Consider the following 20269-nt stretch of genomic DNA (forward strand, 5'->3'; position numbering starts at 1 on the left):
ATTAAGCCGTTTGGATGAGGCGGAAACTCGTGTCTCTCCGAGGCCGGGCGTGTCTAGCGCTGGATTACCTCCTCTGGCGCCGGTGCTCTGTGAGTTATCCTCTCCTGGACTGACTACCATGTTACCCTGCAGCTTGTAGACCAGCTTTACTGTGGGTCTCTGGTCATACCTGCGCTTAAAGCTCTTAATCAAGGATGTGATTTTTCCTAATAATTAAAGAAACACAGATTTTCACACTCTAAATGTCTCTGAGATCACTAGTATTTGGCCGTTTTGCCGAACCTTTGTCCTGCTATTGATGGTTCAGAGAGTGAAAATACGCCATGTTGAGTTTGCTTGTGACATGCAGTACCTAAATTCTTTGCCATTTGGTTGAGCCATTCATGGTCTGAAATCAGTATTTCATAAAAAAAACCTCACCCCTGCTTAATGTCCAGCCAACCCCTGTATGCGACCCAGCATGCCCTGCGCTGCTGAATGAGAGAGATGGATGTGCTGCCCTGTCAACTCCATTCTCCCTGCCGGCCCGCCGGCCCCGCGTTGTTAGGAGAAGTAATTGCGAGGCTGCCATAGTAACGGCGGAATCCTTTCAACTGCCCCGTGCTAATGATTGAGCAAGCCTATTTGACGGTGAAATAAATACATAAATAAATAAATAAAAGCCAATAAATAAAATAAGTGCAAAATGCATTTAGCTTTCTCTAGTATCGGCAGCAGTGAATACCCTGTAGCCGGCTCCCCCTTTATTGCAGCATTGTATTATCTTATCATTCAATTATGGAGGACCTGAGAGAATAGCTAGCTGCCAGATAGTTTAAAAAGCTGGAGCTGGTTTTTGCAAAGGGAAGCAAAACCCACTCAAGCACTGACAAACAGCTGTTTGGGAAAAATGATGCTGCCAAAGGTGATCATGCGCTCACTGAGTGTGATTTTGTGTGTGTGTGTGTGTTTGGGCGTGTGCGTGTATATGCATGCGTGTGCATGCATGAATGCATGTGTTTGTGTGTGTGTGCCTATGTGTGCGAATATGTGCTTGCGTGTGCATGTGCATTAATGTGTGTGTATGTGTGCAGGGCATGTGTGTGTGTGTGTGCATTGTGTGTGCATATGCATGCTGGTGTGTTGTTGCATGAATGCATTGTAGTGTGTGTGTGTGTGTGTTTGGGCGTGTGCGTGTATATGCATGCGTGTGTGTGTGTGTGTGTGTGTTTGGGCGTGTGCGTGTATATGCATGCGTGTGTGTATGCATGAATGCATGTGTATGTGTGTGCCTGTGTGTGTGCCTGTGTGTGTGTGAATATGTGCTTGCGTGTGCATGTGCATGCATGTGTGTGTACGTGCATGCATGTGTGTGTATGTGTGCATGGGTGCATATGTGTGAGTGTGTGTGTGTTTTCATGTGTGTGCATGCATGTCTATGTGCATGCATTGCATGTGTTTGCGGTGTGTATATGTATGAGTGCACATGTGCATGTGTGCATATGTGTGTGTGCCTGTGTTTGCATGTGCGTGTGCTTGTGCATGCGTGCGTGTGTGTGTGTGTGCATGCGTGTACATGTGTGTGCGTGTGATGTCCCTTGCAGTGGACGTGCTGAGCCTTGGCAGCGTCGCGGCCGTGTTCCGGGAGCAGGACCTGCAGCGCGGCGAGCACGTGATGGACGTGGTGGAGGTGATCCGCGCCCTCACAGGCCTGTACGAGCGCATGGAGGAGGAGAGCAGCGTCCTGGTGAACATCCCGCTCTGCGTGGACATGTGCCTCAACTGGCTGCTCAACGTGTACGACAGGTACGCGCCCCCCCCCCCCCACCCCACCCCACCCCCGGGTTAGGATTTGTGTTTTTCTTTTTCTTCTGCCGTCAATTTGGGTTTTGGCTCTCAACCGTACACCGCTAATTAGAAAAATCTGGGGTATATTTTTTACTTTCTACATAAATTTCTCTAATTGCTTTTTTGTATTGTTTTTTTTTTCCCTCTGAATACTCACTTGGAATGAGAATGAGCGAGAGCAAGTTGAGTTCATGTACATCTCGCTCGAAGACTTCATAAACTTCATTTTTTTTTCTCCCAGTGTGGAGGAGAACTTAACTCCCAGCTTCTCGGCCCTTGACCCTGATGGTCTGTGGTCCTCACACCTCACACCCCCCCCGTTGGAGTGTGTGTCCGTTGGAGTGTGTGTCCGTTGGAGTGTGTGTCCGTTGGAGTGTGTGTCTGTTGGAGTGTGTGTCCGTTGGAGTGTGTGTCCGTTGGAGTGTGTGTCCGTTGGAGTGTGTGTCTGTTGGAGTGTGTGTCTGTTGGAGTGTGTGTCCGTTGGAGTGTGTGTCCGTTGGAGTGTGTGTCCGTTGGAGTGTGTGTCTGTTGGAGTGTGTGTCTGTTGGAGTGTGTGTCCGTTGGAGTGTGTGTCCGTTGGAGTGTGTGTCCGTTGGAGTGTGTGTCCGTTGGAGTGTGTGTCCGTTGGAGTGTGTGTCCGTTGGAGTGTGTGTCCGTTGGAGTGGTGTCCTGTTGGAGTGTGTGTCCGTTGGAGTGTGTGTCCGTTGGAGTGTGTGTCTGTTGGAGTGTGTGTCTGTTGGAGTGCGTGTCTGTTGGAGTGCGTGTCCGTTGGAGTGTGTGTCCGTTGGAGTGTGTGTCCGTTGGAGTGTGTGCCTGTTGGAGTGTGTGTCCGTTGGAGTGTGTGTCCTTTGGAGTGCGTGTCGAGTGGGGGTGCAGCGACGCGTCTCTCTGACTCATATTGCCGCCGGCGCAGACGCGTCGTCGCGGCCCGCGAAAACGCCGTGCTCGGAAACGGAGACGGAACCGCAGACGGAATGACCCGCTTTCAGCGTGCGTCTCCCCGGACGACGCGGAACGAAATGGCTCCTCGCGCGCGCTCTGGGCTTAAAGCCTGGCCCAGCTCTACCCTCGCGACAGGGATAGGTGTTCCGCTGGTGCGTTTGAGGAGAGCCAAGAGCTACTGCAATATGTAGGCGTTTATCTGTGATGGTTTGAAATTTTGAAGACTTTCCATTTTAACCTTTTGTAATATTTCCAGATAAGTATTTTTGGCTCAAGTATACATTTCCATGTGTGGGTGCATCTGTGCAGTCCCACATTAGAGGAATTTTGATGCTGTGCCCCCCCAAATCCTGTGGTGATGTACACCTTCCCTCCACTTAGAGGTAAAAATATCACAAGCACAGCTTAAAGCACCCAAGACAAATGAATTAGCTGAAATACAAAGACAAATGTGGTGAAGACGTACCAGGCCAACGCTTTATAGCAGTTATAGGCATCTCGGGAGCAGTAAACCGTGTGTGGGAGTTTTTTCCTCTTTATGATTCACGTCTTGCCTCCACACCAGGGCTATGTTTTGGATGTGCCTATTCCGTGCCTGTTGGAAGTACATATTCCATTCCTTTTGGAAGTGCGTATTCCGTTCCTTTTGGAAGTGCGTATTCCGTTCCTTTTGGAAGTGCGTATTCCGTTCCTTTTGGAAGTGCGTATTCCGTTCCTTTTGGAAGTGCGTATTCCGTTCATTTTGGAAGTGCGTATTCCGTTCATTTGGAAGTGCGTATTCCATTCCTTTTGGAAGTGCGTGTTCCATTCTTTTGGAAGTGCGTATTCCGTTCCTTTTGGAAGTGCGTATTCCATTCTTTGGAAGTGCGTGTTCCTTGAATTTCCTTTTTGAAGTGCGTATTCCATTCATTTTGGAAGTGCGTATTCCGTTCCTTTAATGCACTCCGTCATTTGGGAAGCGTGTCCAACCGGAAGATGCGGCCTTCCTTGGAAGGCGACCGTCCTTTTGCAAGTGCGTGTCATTCGGAAGTCAGTATTCCGTTCTGGAGTGCGTGTTCCATTCCTTTTGAAGTCGTTCCGCTCCTGAAGGTGCCATTCTTTTGGAATGTTCCATTCCTTTTGGAAGTGCGTATTTCGTTCCTTTTGGAAGTGCGTATTCCATTCATTTTGGAAGTGCGTATTCCGTTCCTTTTGGAAGTGCGTGTTCCATTCCTTTTGGAAGTGCGTATTCCGTTCCTTTTGGAAGTGTGTGTTCCATTCCTTTTGGAAGTGCGTGTTCCATTCCTTTTGGAAGTGCGTATTCTGTTCCTTTTGGAAGTGCGTATTCCATTCATTTTGGAAGTGCGTATTCCATTCCTTTTGGAAGTGCGTGTTCCATTCCTTTTGGAAGTGCGTATTCCATTCATTTTGGAAGTGCGTATTCCTTTCCTTTCGGAAGTGCGTATTCCGTGCCTTGATTCCCTCCTCTTCCCCTCCCCTCTTGTCCCGCAGCGGTCGGAACGGGAAGATCCGCGCGCTGTCCTTCAAGGCGGGCCTGGTGAGCCTGTGCAAGGCGGACGTGCAGGAGAAGTACAAATGTAAGTGCCGACTGGCGTCGCCGTGGCAATTTACCTAACGCAGCCAGCAAACCCAAGCAAACCCCAACGAATGTGCCAAACAAAGCACAACGAGCCAGCTTGATAACAGGCATTACACGGGACAGCCACTCGCTCTAATGGAACCGGCTCAACTGGGCTGCAATAACGTTAAAAGCTTTTTGCTTTTTATTTTCCCGAAGTACAAAGTGCTTTCAAAGCTGCAGAGAGACCGCGGCCACTACACGTAGAAGATTCGGCTTTTCTTTTTGTTTTTTTTCTTTTTTTTCTTTCTCGATTTTCAATTAAGCTCTAATATTTTATGGGCACACAGCTTGAAGGGAAATGGTTTTAGAGCATCTTTACGGCTGTTTTTATGAGCGGTTCTGGTAAACGCGCTGCACCCGGGGGGGGGGGGGGTGGAGGGGGTTCCCTCGGTGAGAAGAGGAACACCAAAAAACACTCGGGTCGGGGTGGGGTGGGGGGGGGGGTGGGGGGCGGTGGGCAGTGGAAGATGATCTCGTCCGGGCGAAAGACGGACTTGTTTTCAGCCGCGCTGTGGTGGGTGATCTAGTGCGGCTCTGATTGGTCGTGATTTGGGTTATTGCTCTCGTCGGTTTCGGAACAGGGAGGAATGCCCCCCACGGGACAGTTCTACAGTAGCTGGGGTGAACGCCAGATCGTCCCGGAGATTGATCACACGTTCGCTGTGCTCAACTCCGCGGATATCACTGATTACAATTATAAAAGGCGCATCTGGTGTTAGTAAATCATGGTAAATGATGCTACTTTCCACTGCCTGTGCTATAGGCCCTGCTTAAACATCCGAGAGGTCGTTTTTGTTCCTGAGTCTGTAGAAAGCGAGGCACAGCCGGTGAGCTCCTCTGCTAATTTAAAGTGTCTTGTGAAGCTTCTTCGCGCTCCCGCGTCTGCCTTCGTGTCCTCGGGTAGTTGGCCCTTCGTGTGTGTGTCTGGCGAGCCCGGGTGTCGCACACACTCCTCTCCTCTCTAGTGCCTGCAGGAATGTGCGGATGCTGGAGTGTGGTGTAGTGTGTCAGTGCTGTTCTTCTCTCTCTCTCTCTCTTCTCTCTCTGTCTCTCTCTCTCTCTCTCACCCCTCTCTCTCTCACTCTCACCCCCTATCTCTCTCTCTGTCTGTCATGCCCCTCTCTCCCTGTTTCACTCACCTCCCTCTCTCTCTCACCCCCCTCTCTTTCTCTCTCTCTCTCTCTCTCCTCTCTCTCTCCCCCCCCCCGGTCGCTCCTCATCCCGTGGCTGTGCTGCTGCTGCTCCGTGGCGCGTCCCATTCGCCAGATCTGTTCCGGCAGGTGTCTGGGCCGGGCGGGCTGACCGACCAGCGGCACCTCAGCCTGCTGCTCCACGAGGCCATCCAGATCCCCCGTCAGCTGGGCGAGGTGGCGGCCTTCGGGGGCAGCAACGTGGAGCCCAGCGTGCGCAGCTGTTTCCGCATGGTGAGCCCCGCCCTCTCGCCTATAGCCACGCCCTTTCATCCCCCCCCCCCCCCCATTTTCACCTTTGATCACTCCTCTGGCCACGCTCTGCCATGCCAATTGTCACCCACTGTCACGCCGTCCCACCTCCTGTCACTTACATTTTTTTTTACCTGTCCCTTGCTTGTCACGTTCTGTCACTTCCTGTCACGCTCTGTCACTTTCTACCACGCTCTCTTAGCTTCTGTCGTGCAGTGTCATTGCCTGTCTTTTGCTATTCTGGGGCACGACAGTTGTCAACATTGTTTAAGTACCCATGCTGCTAACATGCTTTGTATATAGCCATTATCATGCTTGTTGCATTTGTCAGATGTGGACCGGGAATCCTGTTAACTGGGTGGATATTTGAAAGCCTATTGAATTAGAATTGTTAATTAATAGTGTTAATTATGTACCATGCTGATGTTTTATGCCTTTTGTTTGATATAATTTTCCTTAACAAGCTGGTATTGATTTGTTCTAGCAGAGCACTAATCATATTTTGGTTTGAAGTACATCATTTTGGAAAATTGACACAGGGTTGGGTGCCTGATCCTTGATTAACTGCTGCTGTTTTCATGTCTCTGATAACAGCCACGCTAATTAAAATAATTAATTTCAAAATTTGTTCCATGTCATTTTTTAAAACTTTGGCTGAAACATCAATCTAGGGTTCTTCTGTCACCACTTAATCGTCGTATTAATATGGCCAAGCTGAATTATGACATGAACTGAGAAGGACTTCATTGTTGTGTTTTTAGTCTTGTGATGAAAATTAAAATCTTTTTTCTCTCTCAGGTAGAAAATGTTAGCTTGTTTTAAGTTACTTTTTGCTTGTGAAGTGAAATTGTCTTACCCCATTGGCAAATCTTGAAATTAGTCCAACTGTCTCACCTCATTCACAAACGTTTGGTCTTATTTAGAGAAAGTATAAGAAATAAAACTTTAGGTCTAAATATAAGTCAAGAATACTTGTTAGTATAAAGATAATTACTTATTTTTCTGGTTTTTGCAGTGTAGGGAAATGTTGAGGTTGGGTAGTATAACTGTTGAAGAGAAATGGTGTATCTATCTGCTGTAAAGTCCACACTCACAGCATGGTGACTGGTGACATTTCCCCCTAGTCTGGATGTGAGTCTTACCCATGCCAGGCCTGGATATTCAGCTTCCCACATGGATGGGCATAATTCACAATGGGTGTAAGGATGGTTTCAGTTGACAGGCTATTCCTCACCTTGTTACACAGCAGCAAGTCCTCTGGCCCGTTGGGCACCAGTGGTCTCACTGCATCAGATCTTTTCAGTATTTTCTTCTGCCATTTTCTCATTGTGAACTGTATCTGCATTTAAACAAAATGTGTTTATGAGGATTCGGTCTCCAGTGAGGCCCTGCTGAAGTGCACCTGACAGCTGTCTTATTTAAAATTCACATTTATGCGATGCTTAATTCAGTAGATGTGAATCATGGCTGCACATTTGGGATTGACTGTGTGTTCACAGCTCTATTACTCCTGCATGGCAGCTGGTAGTTATGTTTTATCCTGTTGATTGCATCGCATATGCCGATCTCTGATATTTACATTCTGCCTCTGTATTATGATACCGATGATCCATTGGTAAGGGACTCTGCGTAACAAGTAAATAAACAGAATTATACAGGTGGCATTATTAATTTTGATTTTGCTAATAATAATAATAAAAAGAAGAAGAAGAAGAAGAAGTAGAAGAAGCCGCATAGTGTTTTATAGCGTAGTTTAGTTCTCTGTGCTAATGCATATAATAGTAGTGGTGGGTTGTAACTTTAATACTGAAAGTACATAATCTTATGGCAGCTTGTTTTGGAGTCGCTCAGCTTTCACTGGTTGCCAAAGCCCATTTCAGATCCCTCGTGCCTGTGTCCCGTGTGTGTGTGTGGGGGCCCGTCTCCTCTCCGCAGGCCCCGGGGAAGCCTGCCATCGAGGTGTCCCACTTCCTGGAGTGGATGAGCCTGGAGCCGCAGTCGGTGGTGTGGCTGCCGGTGCTGCACCGCGTGGTCGCGGCCGAGGGCGCCAAGCACCAGGCCAAGTGCTCCGTCTGCAAGCAGTGCCCCATCAAGGGCTTCAGGTGGGGCTGAGAGTCTTACCGGGGAGTCTTTTTGTGTCTGATTTAATGTGCCGGGATGCACAATAATATTGGGGTTGCACTGGAATAGGCAGACAGTAGCTGTAAAGGAGGCGGTATCGGCTGATAAATTAAGTTTATGGGTTATATGTTGATGCAAATTACTGTTCTTGCGCCAGAGATGCAAGGCAATTGATGTGCCACTGATGCTGTCTGTTTACTGAAAACTCAAAATGCTTTTTAGTCATTATTCATTTTTAATTTTAGTGTCATTTTACCAGCCAGATTCACATGCTGAGACACAGCAGCTCTCTTGACTCATGCTCTCTGCTTAATAATAAAATAAGCCCATTGAAATATTATACAAAAATGTTTTCCATCTTAAGTTGATGTTGGTGCTCATATCCTTCTTCCATGAATGTGGAAACTTGGCTGCAGTTTGCATTTGTGCTATAATGTAAAATATGGACATACTGGCCTATATTTCCAGAAAATATCAGTTATTAATATTGGCCCAAGAATTTCCATTTCATGCCCCCCTGATAATATGATTATATTCTACATTCTGTACCACATATATATATTTAATGTCTGCCATCATTCTTTAATTATGTTTGTTTTTATTCCTCCTTCTTTCCCCGACACTGCAGTGCGTTTCATCATATTTTTAACTTGCAGCAATAACTTTGTAATTTGGAGTCTTACAGGAAGCTGCTACTGTGGTTTCATAAGCATCCCTGCATATTGATTGTTTTTGCTAAAGTTTTTTAATGCGATTTTCTTGTGTGCAAGAAAATAAAATTAAACTGTACGTGCCGACGATTTTCTACTTTTCAGAGGTATACAAAGAAGGAAATATTTCATATGAAGCACAAGGTGGAAGTCGTTGGTTTTTGGTGGCTGTGGATTGCATGGGGCTGTATGAGGCATTTCTGGTTCCCCCTGCCCTCCTGCAGGTATCGTAGCCTGAAGCAGTTCAACGTGGACATATGCCAGACCTGCTTCCTCACGGGCCGAACCACCAAGAGCAAGAAGCTGCATTACCCAATCATGGAGTACTACACGCCAGTAAGGCTCTCTGCTGCCTCTCGTTGGTCGGAGATAGGGGGTGTGGTTAGGCTTCAGCTTGTTCAACTTTCTGAGAATTTCAGTACTGCAATGAATATGGTTCCAGTGGTGCATCTTAAAATGCATTATTTTTGGGGATTGTAATGAGAGTGGGGTGGGTAATGTGGCTGGATGCGGCTGATCTGGGTGATATCTGTATGGAGGAAATTAGTGTCACACTTTTTTGATATCCTTCCCTTCCACCCCTCCCACTCTCCCCCTGTTCCCCTCATCAACAACCTCCCCAACCCAATCGTTGGGAAGACCACCTCTGGGGAGAAGATGCGGGACTTTGCGAAGACCCTGAAGAACAAATTTCGGTCCAAGCAGTACTTCAGCAAGCACCCGCAAAGGGGCTACCTGCCCGTGCAGTCCGTCCTGGAGGCCGAGAGCGTGGAGACGTGAGTGACCGGCTCGAACCCCACCCCCCCGGGCTGCTGCAGCCAATCAGAGCACGGCTCGCAACGGGGAAATGCAGACACGCAGAAAGCACAGGGTGACAGAGTTAAACAGGAACCGCTGAAACAGCACTGAAGCTAAAAAAAAAAAAGTCACATTTGGAAAGAGTCTGGAATATTTCTGACACAGGGAGAGATCTGACGCCTCTGCAGCAGATGAGACGCTGCTTTCCGTGGGTAGCAGAAGAAAGGCTGGGTTTCTCTGGGGAAGCGGATGGGCGGGGTCTGCATTTGACAGGCGCAGGTTGAGAGACAGCCATGGGGGAATAGCAGCGGAAACAGTAACGGTGTCCGTGGTGATTACATGATGTGATTGACACGTAGGCCTCCTTGTCTCCGCCAGGCCCTGCTCCTCTCCCAAGCTGCCCCACGCGGACACGCACTCCCGAATCGAGCACTTCGCCAGCAGGTAGGGGGTTAAGTGTTCTTGGAACCCATGCAGTTAGACCTCCAGAGATCTCAAGACACTCTAGCCCAGTGGTAACCAATCCTGTTCCTGGAGATCTACCATCCTGTTGGTTTTCACTTCAACCCTTTCAAAGCACACCTCATTCAACAGCTAGAGATGTTATTGAGCTGCTAATTAGTAGCGTCAGCTTTGCCAAATTAGAGTTGAAGTGAAAGCCTGCAGAATGGTAGTTCTCCAGAAACAGGGCTGACAGGCTGTTAGCTCTCCAGGAACAGGGTTGGTTTCCTCTGCTCCGGCCTAAACTTCTCTTACTGTAGAACGCTTACTGTAAAAGTGGTAGGCACGCCAGGGGCTATGCAGCTTACCCATTGGTCAGTTGATCAGATTCTCAGGGGGGGGCAGGGTGCAGGGAATTTCAGCCACTTCTGCTGGTTACAGCCCGCAGAACTGACAGGTTTATCACTGTGAGCTGCATTGCTTTTGCCAGGTTCATAGCAGAGCTTTGCCAGGCTAGGGTGTGAGTCCACTGAGACCCTCCTCAGTGGAGCTGAGTTACAGCCTCCTGAATTATTATCTCCACCAAGGAGAGCGCGCGCCCACTGCAAACGGGGGCCAGCGGGGGGTCAGCGGGGCGGGCGGGGGGGTGGCAGGCGGCTGGAACCGGTGGGGAGGCTGAGAGCACGTCAGCCCCGGTGGATTGTGAGGCTTTTTTTTGCCGCAGGGTCGGCAGGGTTCGCCTGCCATTCTGTTCCCAGAATCCCTCTGCAGTGCGGTGGGGCGCTGGCCCGGCCCGGCGGCGGGTTGGGCAGGGGACTGCGGCAGCCTTTCAGTTCCTGGAGTTTGCCTTCTGCCTGTGTGTGTCCTTTAGCAGTGACAAGGTGCTCTTTAAACTTCGCCCACACCAGAGCTGGGATTTCACTGTGCCAAAACAAGAGCACCATGCAAACCACTTCCCTCCCTCCCTCCCTCCCTCCCTCTCTCCCTCTCTTTTCAGTTTGTCCTTCAGTTTTCTGCCCCGCTCACCAGCCCTTTCTTGTATTAATGGCCACGTTAATTCATCTGCTGCTCAATTAGTAGCTTTTATTCTGGCTCAGCTTCTTGGCTCTAAAGAAAAAAAAAAAAAAGAAAGAATTTTGCTTGCACAGTGAGTTCTTATTGTCTGGCAGCGTTTTAACAAAAATATAAATACTGAGTGTCAGTTAGCCTGGAGTAGCAGAGAGGCAGACCTTAAGGGAAGTGGAGGCAGTTTTGCTGTGGGTTTCTCTGCAGTGTGACACAGCGGTTAGAGAACTTAAGTAACCCCACAGGTAGAAGGAATGAGTCCCCAGGCCTGCCACGGTTGTATTTATGAATAGGGAACGTGGCTTGACAGCATCTGCAAATGGATATAAGGTAAAATATAAGCTCAGAATGCCTACCCTGGAAAAGGAAATCTGCAAAGTAAGTTAAAATGGTCGTTTACGGACAAGTGTATGCTTCAGCACTGAAACTCGTGTTTGAAGCGGTGGTACCTGTTACGCGTGGACTACACAAGATCAACTGTCTGTCTGTCTTGATATCCCTGCCAATGTTGTGACTGAAAATATTGGTTTTCCATGTGTTGCTGTTGAAGACATATAAATGAAAAGAGAAGAATAACATTGTTTTTGCTGTAGATATCAAACCCAAATTAAATCTGATCTGCTATCAAACAGAGGCAGACAGCCCCTTTGATTGTTGTGATGATGTGCAGTTCTGAGCATATATATATATATATATATATATAAACAAGAAATCTTGTTGCCATGTTTACTTACTCCAACTGCTTTAACGTCTTTTGAGCAGTTAGGGAAATCAAGATTTCTGTCAACGCTGGACTGCTAACACTGTGGCAGCCTAGAATTTCTTATGGGAAAATATTAGTCATTTCCCCGAAAGGGTAAGCAGATTTTTACTGTGAAGAGGAGTGGGTGTTTTTCGTCATCCTCAGTGATAATGCTAGACTCCAGAAGGGAAGACAGTTTTGCTGTCGGATGATTAAGGTGTCCGGTGAAGGGGGAGAGGTGGGGGCGGGTGCCGGCAGGTGTGCTTATTTGTCATCGAGAGTGAAGTATCGCCACAGATTCAGCGTCGCCGGCCTTTGATAGTTCCGGTGCGCTGAGGGTCACCATAAGTCACCCCTCCTCTGTCAGTCAGCATCGGTTTCCCATGGCAACACGTCCCGCCTCCACCCAGGGTTCACCGACCCCACGGTTCTATCTGCAGGGGCTTGGGATTGGAAATCCACTGACCTGCGGGCAAGTCCCGGCCCTCAATATGCAATATGCAAGGGCAGTGAGTTGTGAGGAGGGCAGAACCGAGCTGTCATTGGACTAAATTTAAGGCCCGGTCCGTGCAGTGGAACAGTGTGCGGGAGGTTGAGCGGGAGGTTAGCGGGAGACCAGATGACCCACTATTAATTTCCCAGCAGGCTTTTCATCACCGTGGCCCTCGGTCGCATGCCGTCCCCTCCTAAATCAGCAGACGAGTTCTGTCTGGTCTCTGCTGGGTGACCTCATTGCCGAGGGGACACTTGCTGAGGCAACCGTGGTTTTAATTCACAGACTCAAAATCTCATCAGCCCCCCACCCCTCCCACAAAAAAAGTTTTTTGTCTGTACAGTGATGCTGAAAGGAAAGTTCCTGATTGTGGGGCCCAAGCAGGGAGTGGATAAATCAGTCTGCCTCAGTGACTCTGACTCTGCTTTTTCAACTCTCCGTCTCTTACCTGCAGACTGGCGGAGATGGAGAACCAGAACTGTTCCTTCTTCACCGACAGCCTGTCTCCAGACGAAAGCTTGTGAGTATATCAGCACCCCCACACACATCACCGGGACCTTCATTGCTGTCAAGGTCCTTTGCAGGAGCAGGACTGTGTGATTGCGTGTGTGTGTAGGGGGGGCGGGGGGGCTGGGCTGGGGAAGGATTTTCGGTCTAATAAAAATCAGAGAGGTAGCGAAAAGGGACCCACAGTCAGTTCATTCAGGCGTTGCGTCCACTCCCCTTTCATTATTTAGCCGTCTGTGATTAAAGGGGCCGGCTGTGGGTTCTGATGAAGGAGACAGGGGTGTGAGAATGCTGAATCAGGAATTGGATGAACGAATCAGTGAGTTTGTGAGTGTGAGTAATCAAGCCTGTGGGTGAGCGAGTGAGCGAGTGTTTGAGTCAGCCAGTCAGTCAGAAAGTGAGAAAGCAAGTGAGTCCGTCAGTCATTCAGCAGTTGAATGAGTGACTGAGCAAGTGGGTATTCAAGTGAGTAATTTTGCTAGTGAGAAAGTGAGTGAATGAGTGAGTGAGTGCGTCAGTAAATCTGTGAGTAAACAGTCGAATGAGTAAGTCAACAAGTAGGCGAGTGAATGAGTAACTAATCAAAAGAGTAAGTCAATAAGTAGGTTATCAAGTGAGTAAGCAATCGAATGAGAAGTGTCAGTGAGTTCTTTCATAATATTCGATGTAGGAGGCTCTGTGCTACTGGTGTCAGTGTTGGTTTGTGTCAGTGAATCTGTGCTGCTGGTGTCAGTGTTGGTGTGTGTCAGTGCATCTGTGCTGCTGGTGTCAGTGTTACTTTTTGTCAGTGAGTCAGTTCTGCTGGTGTCAGCGTTGCTTCCTGTCAGTGAATCTGTGCTGCTGGTGTCAGTGTTGCTTCCTGTCAGTGCATCTGTTCTGCTGGTGTCAGTGTTGGTTTGTGTCAGTGAGTCTGTGCTGCTGGTGTCAGTGTTGGTTTGTGTCAATGAATCTGTGCTGCTGGTGTCAGTGTTGCATCCTTTCAGTGAATCTGTGCTGCTGGTGTCAGTGTTGCTTCCTGTCAGTGAATTTGTGCTGCTGGTGTCAGTATTGCTTCCTATCAGTGAATCAGTACATTGACTGCTGGTGGGAATGCGGCTCAGCATGGCTGTGCTGCTGGTGGGAATGTGGCTCAGTGCAGCTGTGCTGCTTGTGGGAATGTGCCTCAGCGCGGCTATGCTGCCGGTGGGAATGTGGCTCAGTGTGGCTGTGCTGCTGGTGGGAGTGTGCCTCAGCATGCCTGTGCTGCTGGCGGGAATGTAGCTGTGCTGCTGGTGGGAATGTGCCTCAGCGTGGCTGTGCTGCTGATGGGAATGTGCCTCAGCGTGGCTGTGCTGCTGGTGGGAATGTGCCTCAGCGTGGCTGTGCTGCTGGTGGGAATGTGCCTCAGCGCGGCTGTGCTGCTGGTGGGAATGTGCCTCAGCGCGGCTGTGCTGCAGGTGGGAATGTGCCTCAGCGCGGCTGTGCTGCTGGTGGGAATGTGCCTCAGCGTGGCTGTGCTGCTGGTGGGAATGTGCCTCAGCGCGGCTGTGCTGCTGGTGGGAATGTGCCTCAGCGCGGCTGTGCTGCTGGTGGGAATGTGCCTCAGCGTGGCTGTGCTGCTGGTAGGAATGTGCCTCAGCGCGGCTGTGCTGCAGGTGGGAATGTGGCTCAGCTGTCTCCTCTGTGGGGACTCAGGGATGAAGATCAGTACCTCCTGCGTCACTCCAGCCCTGCCCTGGAGCCGGACTCCCTGGCCGGTCAGCACATGCTGGGCAACATCAACTGCGAGGACAAGGATGAGCTGCAGCGGACGCTGGCCAGGCTGGAGAATGAGAACAGGTCAGGCGCCTGCCCGTCACATTAACACTGGCCCCAGTGCCAGGGGCTGTCTGGCATGTCATCGGTGTTGAGTTTGTGTTTGGGGCTCAGATTGACATCGCAGTGGCACTCATTACCATCGCTGCCACTGCTCCAGTAAGAGCCCTGCCATCGTCAGGGACTCAAATCTATAAAAATGCACTCACTGCCAGATACCCTGGATAAAGACATCTGATGCGCAAAGGAATGCTAAAATAAACAGTGTTCCTCACATACTCATAAAATTCATCGCCATATTTCCCGGGAGATTTTAGTTCTTGTTGCAATTATTTATTTATTTATTTTATTTTTTTGCGTACGAAGATTCTCAGACATGCCTCTGGTGTTTTTTTCCCGTCTGAGAAGACAGCCTACAAAAACTCATCGAGCGATTCTTTATTTTTTATTGGATTGTGAATGATTGACTGCTTAATTAAGCGTAATTAGTATTCATCAAACCAGCCTTGATGAATGACCTAATTATTTAGTCGATTGACGCCTTTGTAATTCTAAGTGAATGATGAATGCATATATAGCCATTTTAAAAAATGAAAATACTTTTATTCTTCCTCCTTTGTTATTAATATTTGCCCTTTACTGCAAAGCCCATGGGCACATCATTATCTCAAGACCCTGGTCTTTTAAAGGAGTCTGTGAATGAGGAGGAAGAGGATTTGGCAGGAGTGATTCAGATGTGTGTCCAATGTGCATTTGAAAGAGTTCAACTATTGCTGGTATAATTGTAAAATCCTGCAGTTCCTTGAATTTTTTCAAACAAAAACCAAAATGTATCATATGAAAAAAAGAATTTTGTTCAGAGTACAGGTGAAAATTGATATTCTTTTAAACACGCCGGTAATCTGCAGGGGTTTTTACTAAAGGGACACGTTGATTCACATAATTATTTCACACGGTTACGGAGCGACTTCCCGTGGTTGCTGAGATGCACCTGCTGCTGGTGTTTGTGATTCGGGTTCCCCGAGCTGAAGCAGATAAGGAATGAGGGATTATCAGACACTGGGAGGGTGAAGATAGGGCCACTCTCTGCATAAACAGAGCCGGAGGAGAGACCGAACATAGCGAGCATCTATAAATCAACATTGGGCCATCTGGCATGTGCTCAGTCCATCCAACCAAGCACATGCCCTCAGTTTTCTCCTCAAAATGAAAGTGCGGACTTCTCCAGTGAAGGGTTTTTCAGGCACCGGTTGTGTGTGTATTTAATGACTGCAATAGGAAACTCATCCTGGTTAACCGTCATGGCCGCTTACGGAAAGGGTGCCGTTCCCGCAGGGTCCTGCAGGGGGAGTACCGGCGGCTGAAGTGGAAGCACGAGGAGGCGGCGGCGTCGCCGCAGCTTTCGGATGGGACGGACGGGGCGCTGGTGCTGGCCGCGGGCCACCAGGACGAGGAGCTGCTGGCGGAGGCGCGGGTCCTGAGGCAGCACAAGACCCGGCTGGAGACCCGCATGCAGATCCTGGAGGACCACAACAAGCAGCTGGAGTCCCAGCTCTTCAGGCTGAGGGAGCTGCTGCTGCAGGTGGGCTGGGGAGGGCGGGGAGAAGGGGGGGGGGAGGGAGGGAGAAAGATGTGTGTGAGAGAGAGGGAGAGGGAGAGGAAAAGAGAGATGTGTGTGAGAGAGAGGAAGGGAGGTGGTGTGTGAGAGAAAGAGAGAGAGGGGGAGAGGTGTGTGTGTGTGTGAGAGAGAGGAAGGCAGAGATGTGTGAGAGAGAGAGGAAGGGAGAGATGTGTGTAGGAGAAAGGAAGGGAGGTGGAATGTGAGAGAAATAGAGAGAAAGAGAGAGAGGGAGAGGTGTGTGAGAAAGAGAGAGGGGGGAGAGGAAGGGAGAGATGTGTGAGAGAGAGAGAGAGAGAAAGGAAGGGAGAAGTGTATGCGAGAGAGAGAGAGGTTTGAGGAAAAGAGGAAGGAGAAGAGGGTTGATGGTAGAAGTGAGGGAGGGGCAGAGTGAAAAGGAGAAGAGTAGGGAAAGGACTTTGTGTGTTATTTTCATGGACAGTGCTCTTCAGAACCTCCAGATTGATGGAGTATGTGCTTGTAGGTGTGCAGGCTCTGTCAGCGTGTTGTTGTTGTGTTCTGTGGAGGAAGCACAGGGAGATGGTTTTTCTCTTTCTCTGTCAACACAGCCGTTTCATCTCCAAAGGAAGAATATGCGTTCGAAATTTGTGGAACTAGGACTCAGTCCCCAGGCAATCTAAAGTTTTGTTGGAACCTGAGTTTTATTTTCCGGTTTTCTATCGCTGGTAAAATGTCATTAAGATGCTTTTGGAATGTGTTTTTCCTCCCCGTAGTCCCATCGGAATAGGCTGTACGGTGAACTGTTTTGTTTTTCTACCTTTCAGCCCAAAGATGATTCGGAAGGCAATGAATCCGCACCGTCCTCTCTGTCTTCGCCTGTGTCAGGCGGTGGCCACCGGGGGGAGCAGCACAGCAAGGAGACCCCAGACACAGAGGACGCTGGTGAGAATGGGGTTGTGTGTGGGGTGGGGTCGGGGTTGGGGGTGGGGCTGGGGGTGGTCAGGAACAGCAGCCGTCTGATGCAATGCAAGCGCTCGGGTAAGCTCTGAAACAGCGATGATATTCTGCATTCTGGTTTTGCGAGGATCCACTGAAGGTCAAACAGACATTTGCAGTTAAAAATGGAAACTGTTGGACCTTGACCCACTTGTACTTCCTGTTCCTGCCTGCTTTGTTGAGCTGCTCGGCTGCAGGAGTACAGCGGTCTCCCTCTCTCTCTCCCTCTCTCTGTCCCTTCTCTCTGCAGGAGACGATGAAGAGGACGGGGGTCAGCAGGACACGGTGCTGCAGCTCCAGGAAGTGATTGAGCAGCTGAGGAACGTCTTCCCCTCCGAGCACGGTGAGATCGGAGGAAGGCCAAACTGTGCTCTCTGCGTCCGACAATTACCTGAATCTGCATGGCGAAGTTAGAATAGAACACACCCTTGCCATTTTCAATTAGCTTCGTTGTTATCAATTCTTTTTTTAATATTGTGATAGTCGCATAAAATGTTGTTTGTTTAACGCACATCAACAGAGTATATTTGCAGCTGAGGTTATTTTCTTATCTGATTTGGTGGAGAATTCAGCAAATATAGCCTCTCAACTTCTTCTGTAATGTACCTTTGAACAATCAAGAAATAAAGTCGGTGTTTGCACTGCAGATCAGTGCCGCCAGTGCTGCGGTTACTTCAAACATTCTCAAAACGATCCTTTCATTCGTTTCTCCAGGTGCCCCGACTCTCATCTAAGCACTGGGCAGAGCACGGACTCCAGCCCGATGGCTGTTTACCCAGAGTGCACTGGGAGCGGGGCCTCCCCCCCCCCCGTCGCAGCACTAGCGGAGATGTGCCTGGCGCGCGTCGGGTTTGAAGAGCATCCTGGGCCGTTTTGCGCTGGCCTCCGGACAGCCCGCGCCGAAGGCCCGCTGTTTGCTCAGACACTGTGGACCGGCTCTGAAGCTCCGTGAAGGTGTGAAGCTGTGCGGCGCTGCATAAAAGACCGTCCTTCGCCCTGGGACTTCAGCAGTGTGAAAGGGGGGGGGTGCTCCTAAATTCTGGGTTCGGCTTCTTTTTAAGGTCTCTCAACACTCTCGCGCTTTGGTGTGTGACCCTGTCCAGCCCGTGTGGACAGAGATGGGCGGGGCTTCTGGAGCCAGGGCTATGACAAACACACAGCCTTGTTTGCTGTTCACCGCTGAGGCACATCCAGCACTCGGATGACATCATTTATTTAAGACCACCGGAGTGGCCGGGAGCGCTTCCTGTTACCTCCTGAGGCCGCGTGTTACTTCTGTGACATAGTGACTGCAGACACCCTCACAATGCATGCTTACATGCGCATACACACACACACACACACACACACACCCGCACCACATACAAATACGTACATGCAAAAACATACCTGCACACCCATAGCACACATACACTGCCAATCAGACACATAAAACAGACATAACATGAGCTTGCACATACACAACCCCACAAACACATACAGACACACACACACACACACACACAGAAGTTTGTGTGGGAAAAGTAACTGCAATTTTGTGGTTCTTTGATTCCACAGGACTGCAAGGAAAGGTTTCATAGCAATGGTGGTTTGTTTTGTTGCTGGCTGAGTTTTAATCAGAAGAGCCACTCGATAGATGGGCCCCCCCTAGTAGGGGCGATGCCCCTCCATGCACAGAAGGGGGAGTGGCCCCAAGCCCCCAGGCCTCCGGGCTGCCATCCCAGAATTCCCCCACAGCAAGCCGGGCTGGGGGGGACAGGCAATGTAGGGTCAGATGACAGACTTGTGACAGAGCACAGTATACATGCCTTAAACCCTGAGAGATCGCCATGGAAAGAGAAGCGGTGCATTTCACTGCTTTTCACTGCAGTGAGGTTTTTTTTAAATGCCAGTCTGCTGCCTCCTACCCCCCTACATCCACATGTGCAGGAGATGGAAGTGTGTGTCAGAGACACATCTCTCGTGCTTTTGTGCTTTCTCAATCAGGAAACAGGAACGGCGACGCGTGAGAGTTTAATCGCTCATTGTGATAAAGGGCAACATATGAAGTCAGTGGTTCTTTCTTCATTGTAACGAGGGCCAGTGAAACAGTGCCTCAGTAGAGATTGGAGCTGGCAACCTTGTTGGGGAGGGCCAGGTGAAGTCTGGTGAGGAGGGGGGGAGAGAGGAGAGGACAGACACAGTATTAGGGAAGGGAACAGGCTTTGATATTGAAGAGGGCGAGATGGTGTCTCCAGGGCTGTACGTGTAAATATTCACTGTGATGTATTCACGAAGGGGGGGGCGGGGGGGGGGGGGGAAAGGCGTTCAGGAACATTTACATTTCAAAAGCGAACACAGTTACCACGTTTTCCCTCCGGCGCTCGGCAAAGCCCCGCAGTGGCAGGGAAAAGAGTGCCGCCCCGGTTAAAGTGCTCCAGCCCTGTGGTCCAGCACAGATTTCAGTTCAAATCCCATCCCTTCAGGCGCAACGTTCACATCTCACTTCGCTCCACGCTGCTGCTGCTCCGACTGCGTGTTTTCATGCGGTCGCTAGGATACGGTCCCCATGGACGCCGCACTGCAGGCTGGAAGCTAGAAGGTGGGGCGACATTCATAATGGAGAAGCTGCAGATTACCATACAGGAGGAGGACATGAGGATAGGCAGCATATCCGCACAACTAACCTCACAGCTGACCCCCAAGACAAAAATGGCATGTCATTAATATGCACCAAAATCAACATCCCTTACAATCGCCAAGGAAACAATCTTTTCAGATCTGGAGTACTGCAGATGTGGACCATGTGGCCTTAAAAAACACTACTTACACGTTATGTTGACTGATTCATGTATTTTATTACACTTTAACTGCATAGGGATCATTTACAGTACAGTGATTTGACTATGACTTATTTCTCATAGCACATTTGGTTAGAAATAAAATAATTTCAGCATTGCAATGACACAGCAGCTTTTCACCAAAGGAATCATCCCAGGTCATTCCAGGACACCAGACGGGAACAGTCAGTAGCTTCGGTAAAATTTCAGACTGGATTAGGAGTGGCCTGCCATGGGCAACAAGGGTTAAAAAAGCACCATAGTGTAGTTGAAAAAACAAACGCACACCAAAAAACTTGGGCAAGGTGCTGGGTCACAGGAACATATTGGGATCGGAAAAGAAAAGGCTCCCACACTCACTTGATGCTCCTA

The 20269-nt window shown here is 49.3% G+C and overlaps 1 protein-coding gene across 3 annotated transcripts in view; it reads left to right on the top strand.

Moving 5' to 3' along the window:
- drp2 (dystrophin related protein 2) overlaps positions 1 to 19362 on the top strand; it is an 88984-nt gene extending 69622 nt beyond the window's left edge. For 2 of the 3 annotated variants that reach the window (XM_064329312.1, XM_064329311.1), the window contains 13 exons: positions 1584 to 1785; positions 4261 to 4346; positions 5657 to 5814; positions 7768 to 7934; positions 8888 to 8999; positions 9303 to 9439; positions 9840 to 9905; positions 12657 to 12722; positions 14384 to 14527; positions 15839 to 16085; positions 16907 to 17024; positions 17329 to 17421; positions 17793 to 19362. In XM_064329312.1, the coding sequence (XP_064185382.1) occupies positions 1584 to 1785; positions 4261 to 4346; positions 5657 to 5814; positions 7768 to 7934; positions 8888 to 8999; positions 9303 to 9439; positions 9840 to 9905; positions 12657 to 12722; positions 14384 to 14527; positions 15839 to 16085; positions 16907 to 17024; positions 17329 to 17421; positions 17793 to 17812 (1616 nt within the window). In that variant the 3' untranslated portion in view covers positions 17813 to 19362. The remainder of the gene's footprint in view (positions 1 to 1583; positions 1786 to 4260; positions 4347 to 5656; positions 5815 to 7767; positions 7935 to 8887; positions 9000 to 9302; positions 9440 to 9839; positions 9906 to 12656; positions 12723 to 14383; positions 14528 to 15838; positions 16086 to 16906; positions 17025 to 17328; positions 17422 to 17792) is intronic. The other variant, XM_064329313.1, reaches the window with a different exon arrangement.
- Positions 19363 to 20269: the final 907 nt, after the last annotated feature.

The sequence above is a fragment of the Anguilla rostrata genome, chromosome 3 (genome assembly GCF_018555375.3).
Source record: "Anguilla rostrata isolate EN2019 chromosome 3, ASM1855537v3, whole genome shotgun sequence".
In the NCBI taxonomy this organism is placed as follows: domain Eukaryota; kingdom Metazoa; phylum Chordata; class Actinopteri; order Anguilliformes; family Anguillidae; genus Anguilla; species Anguilla rostrata.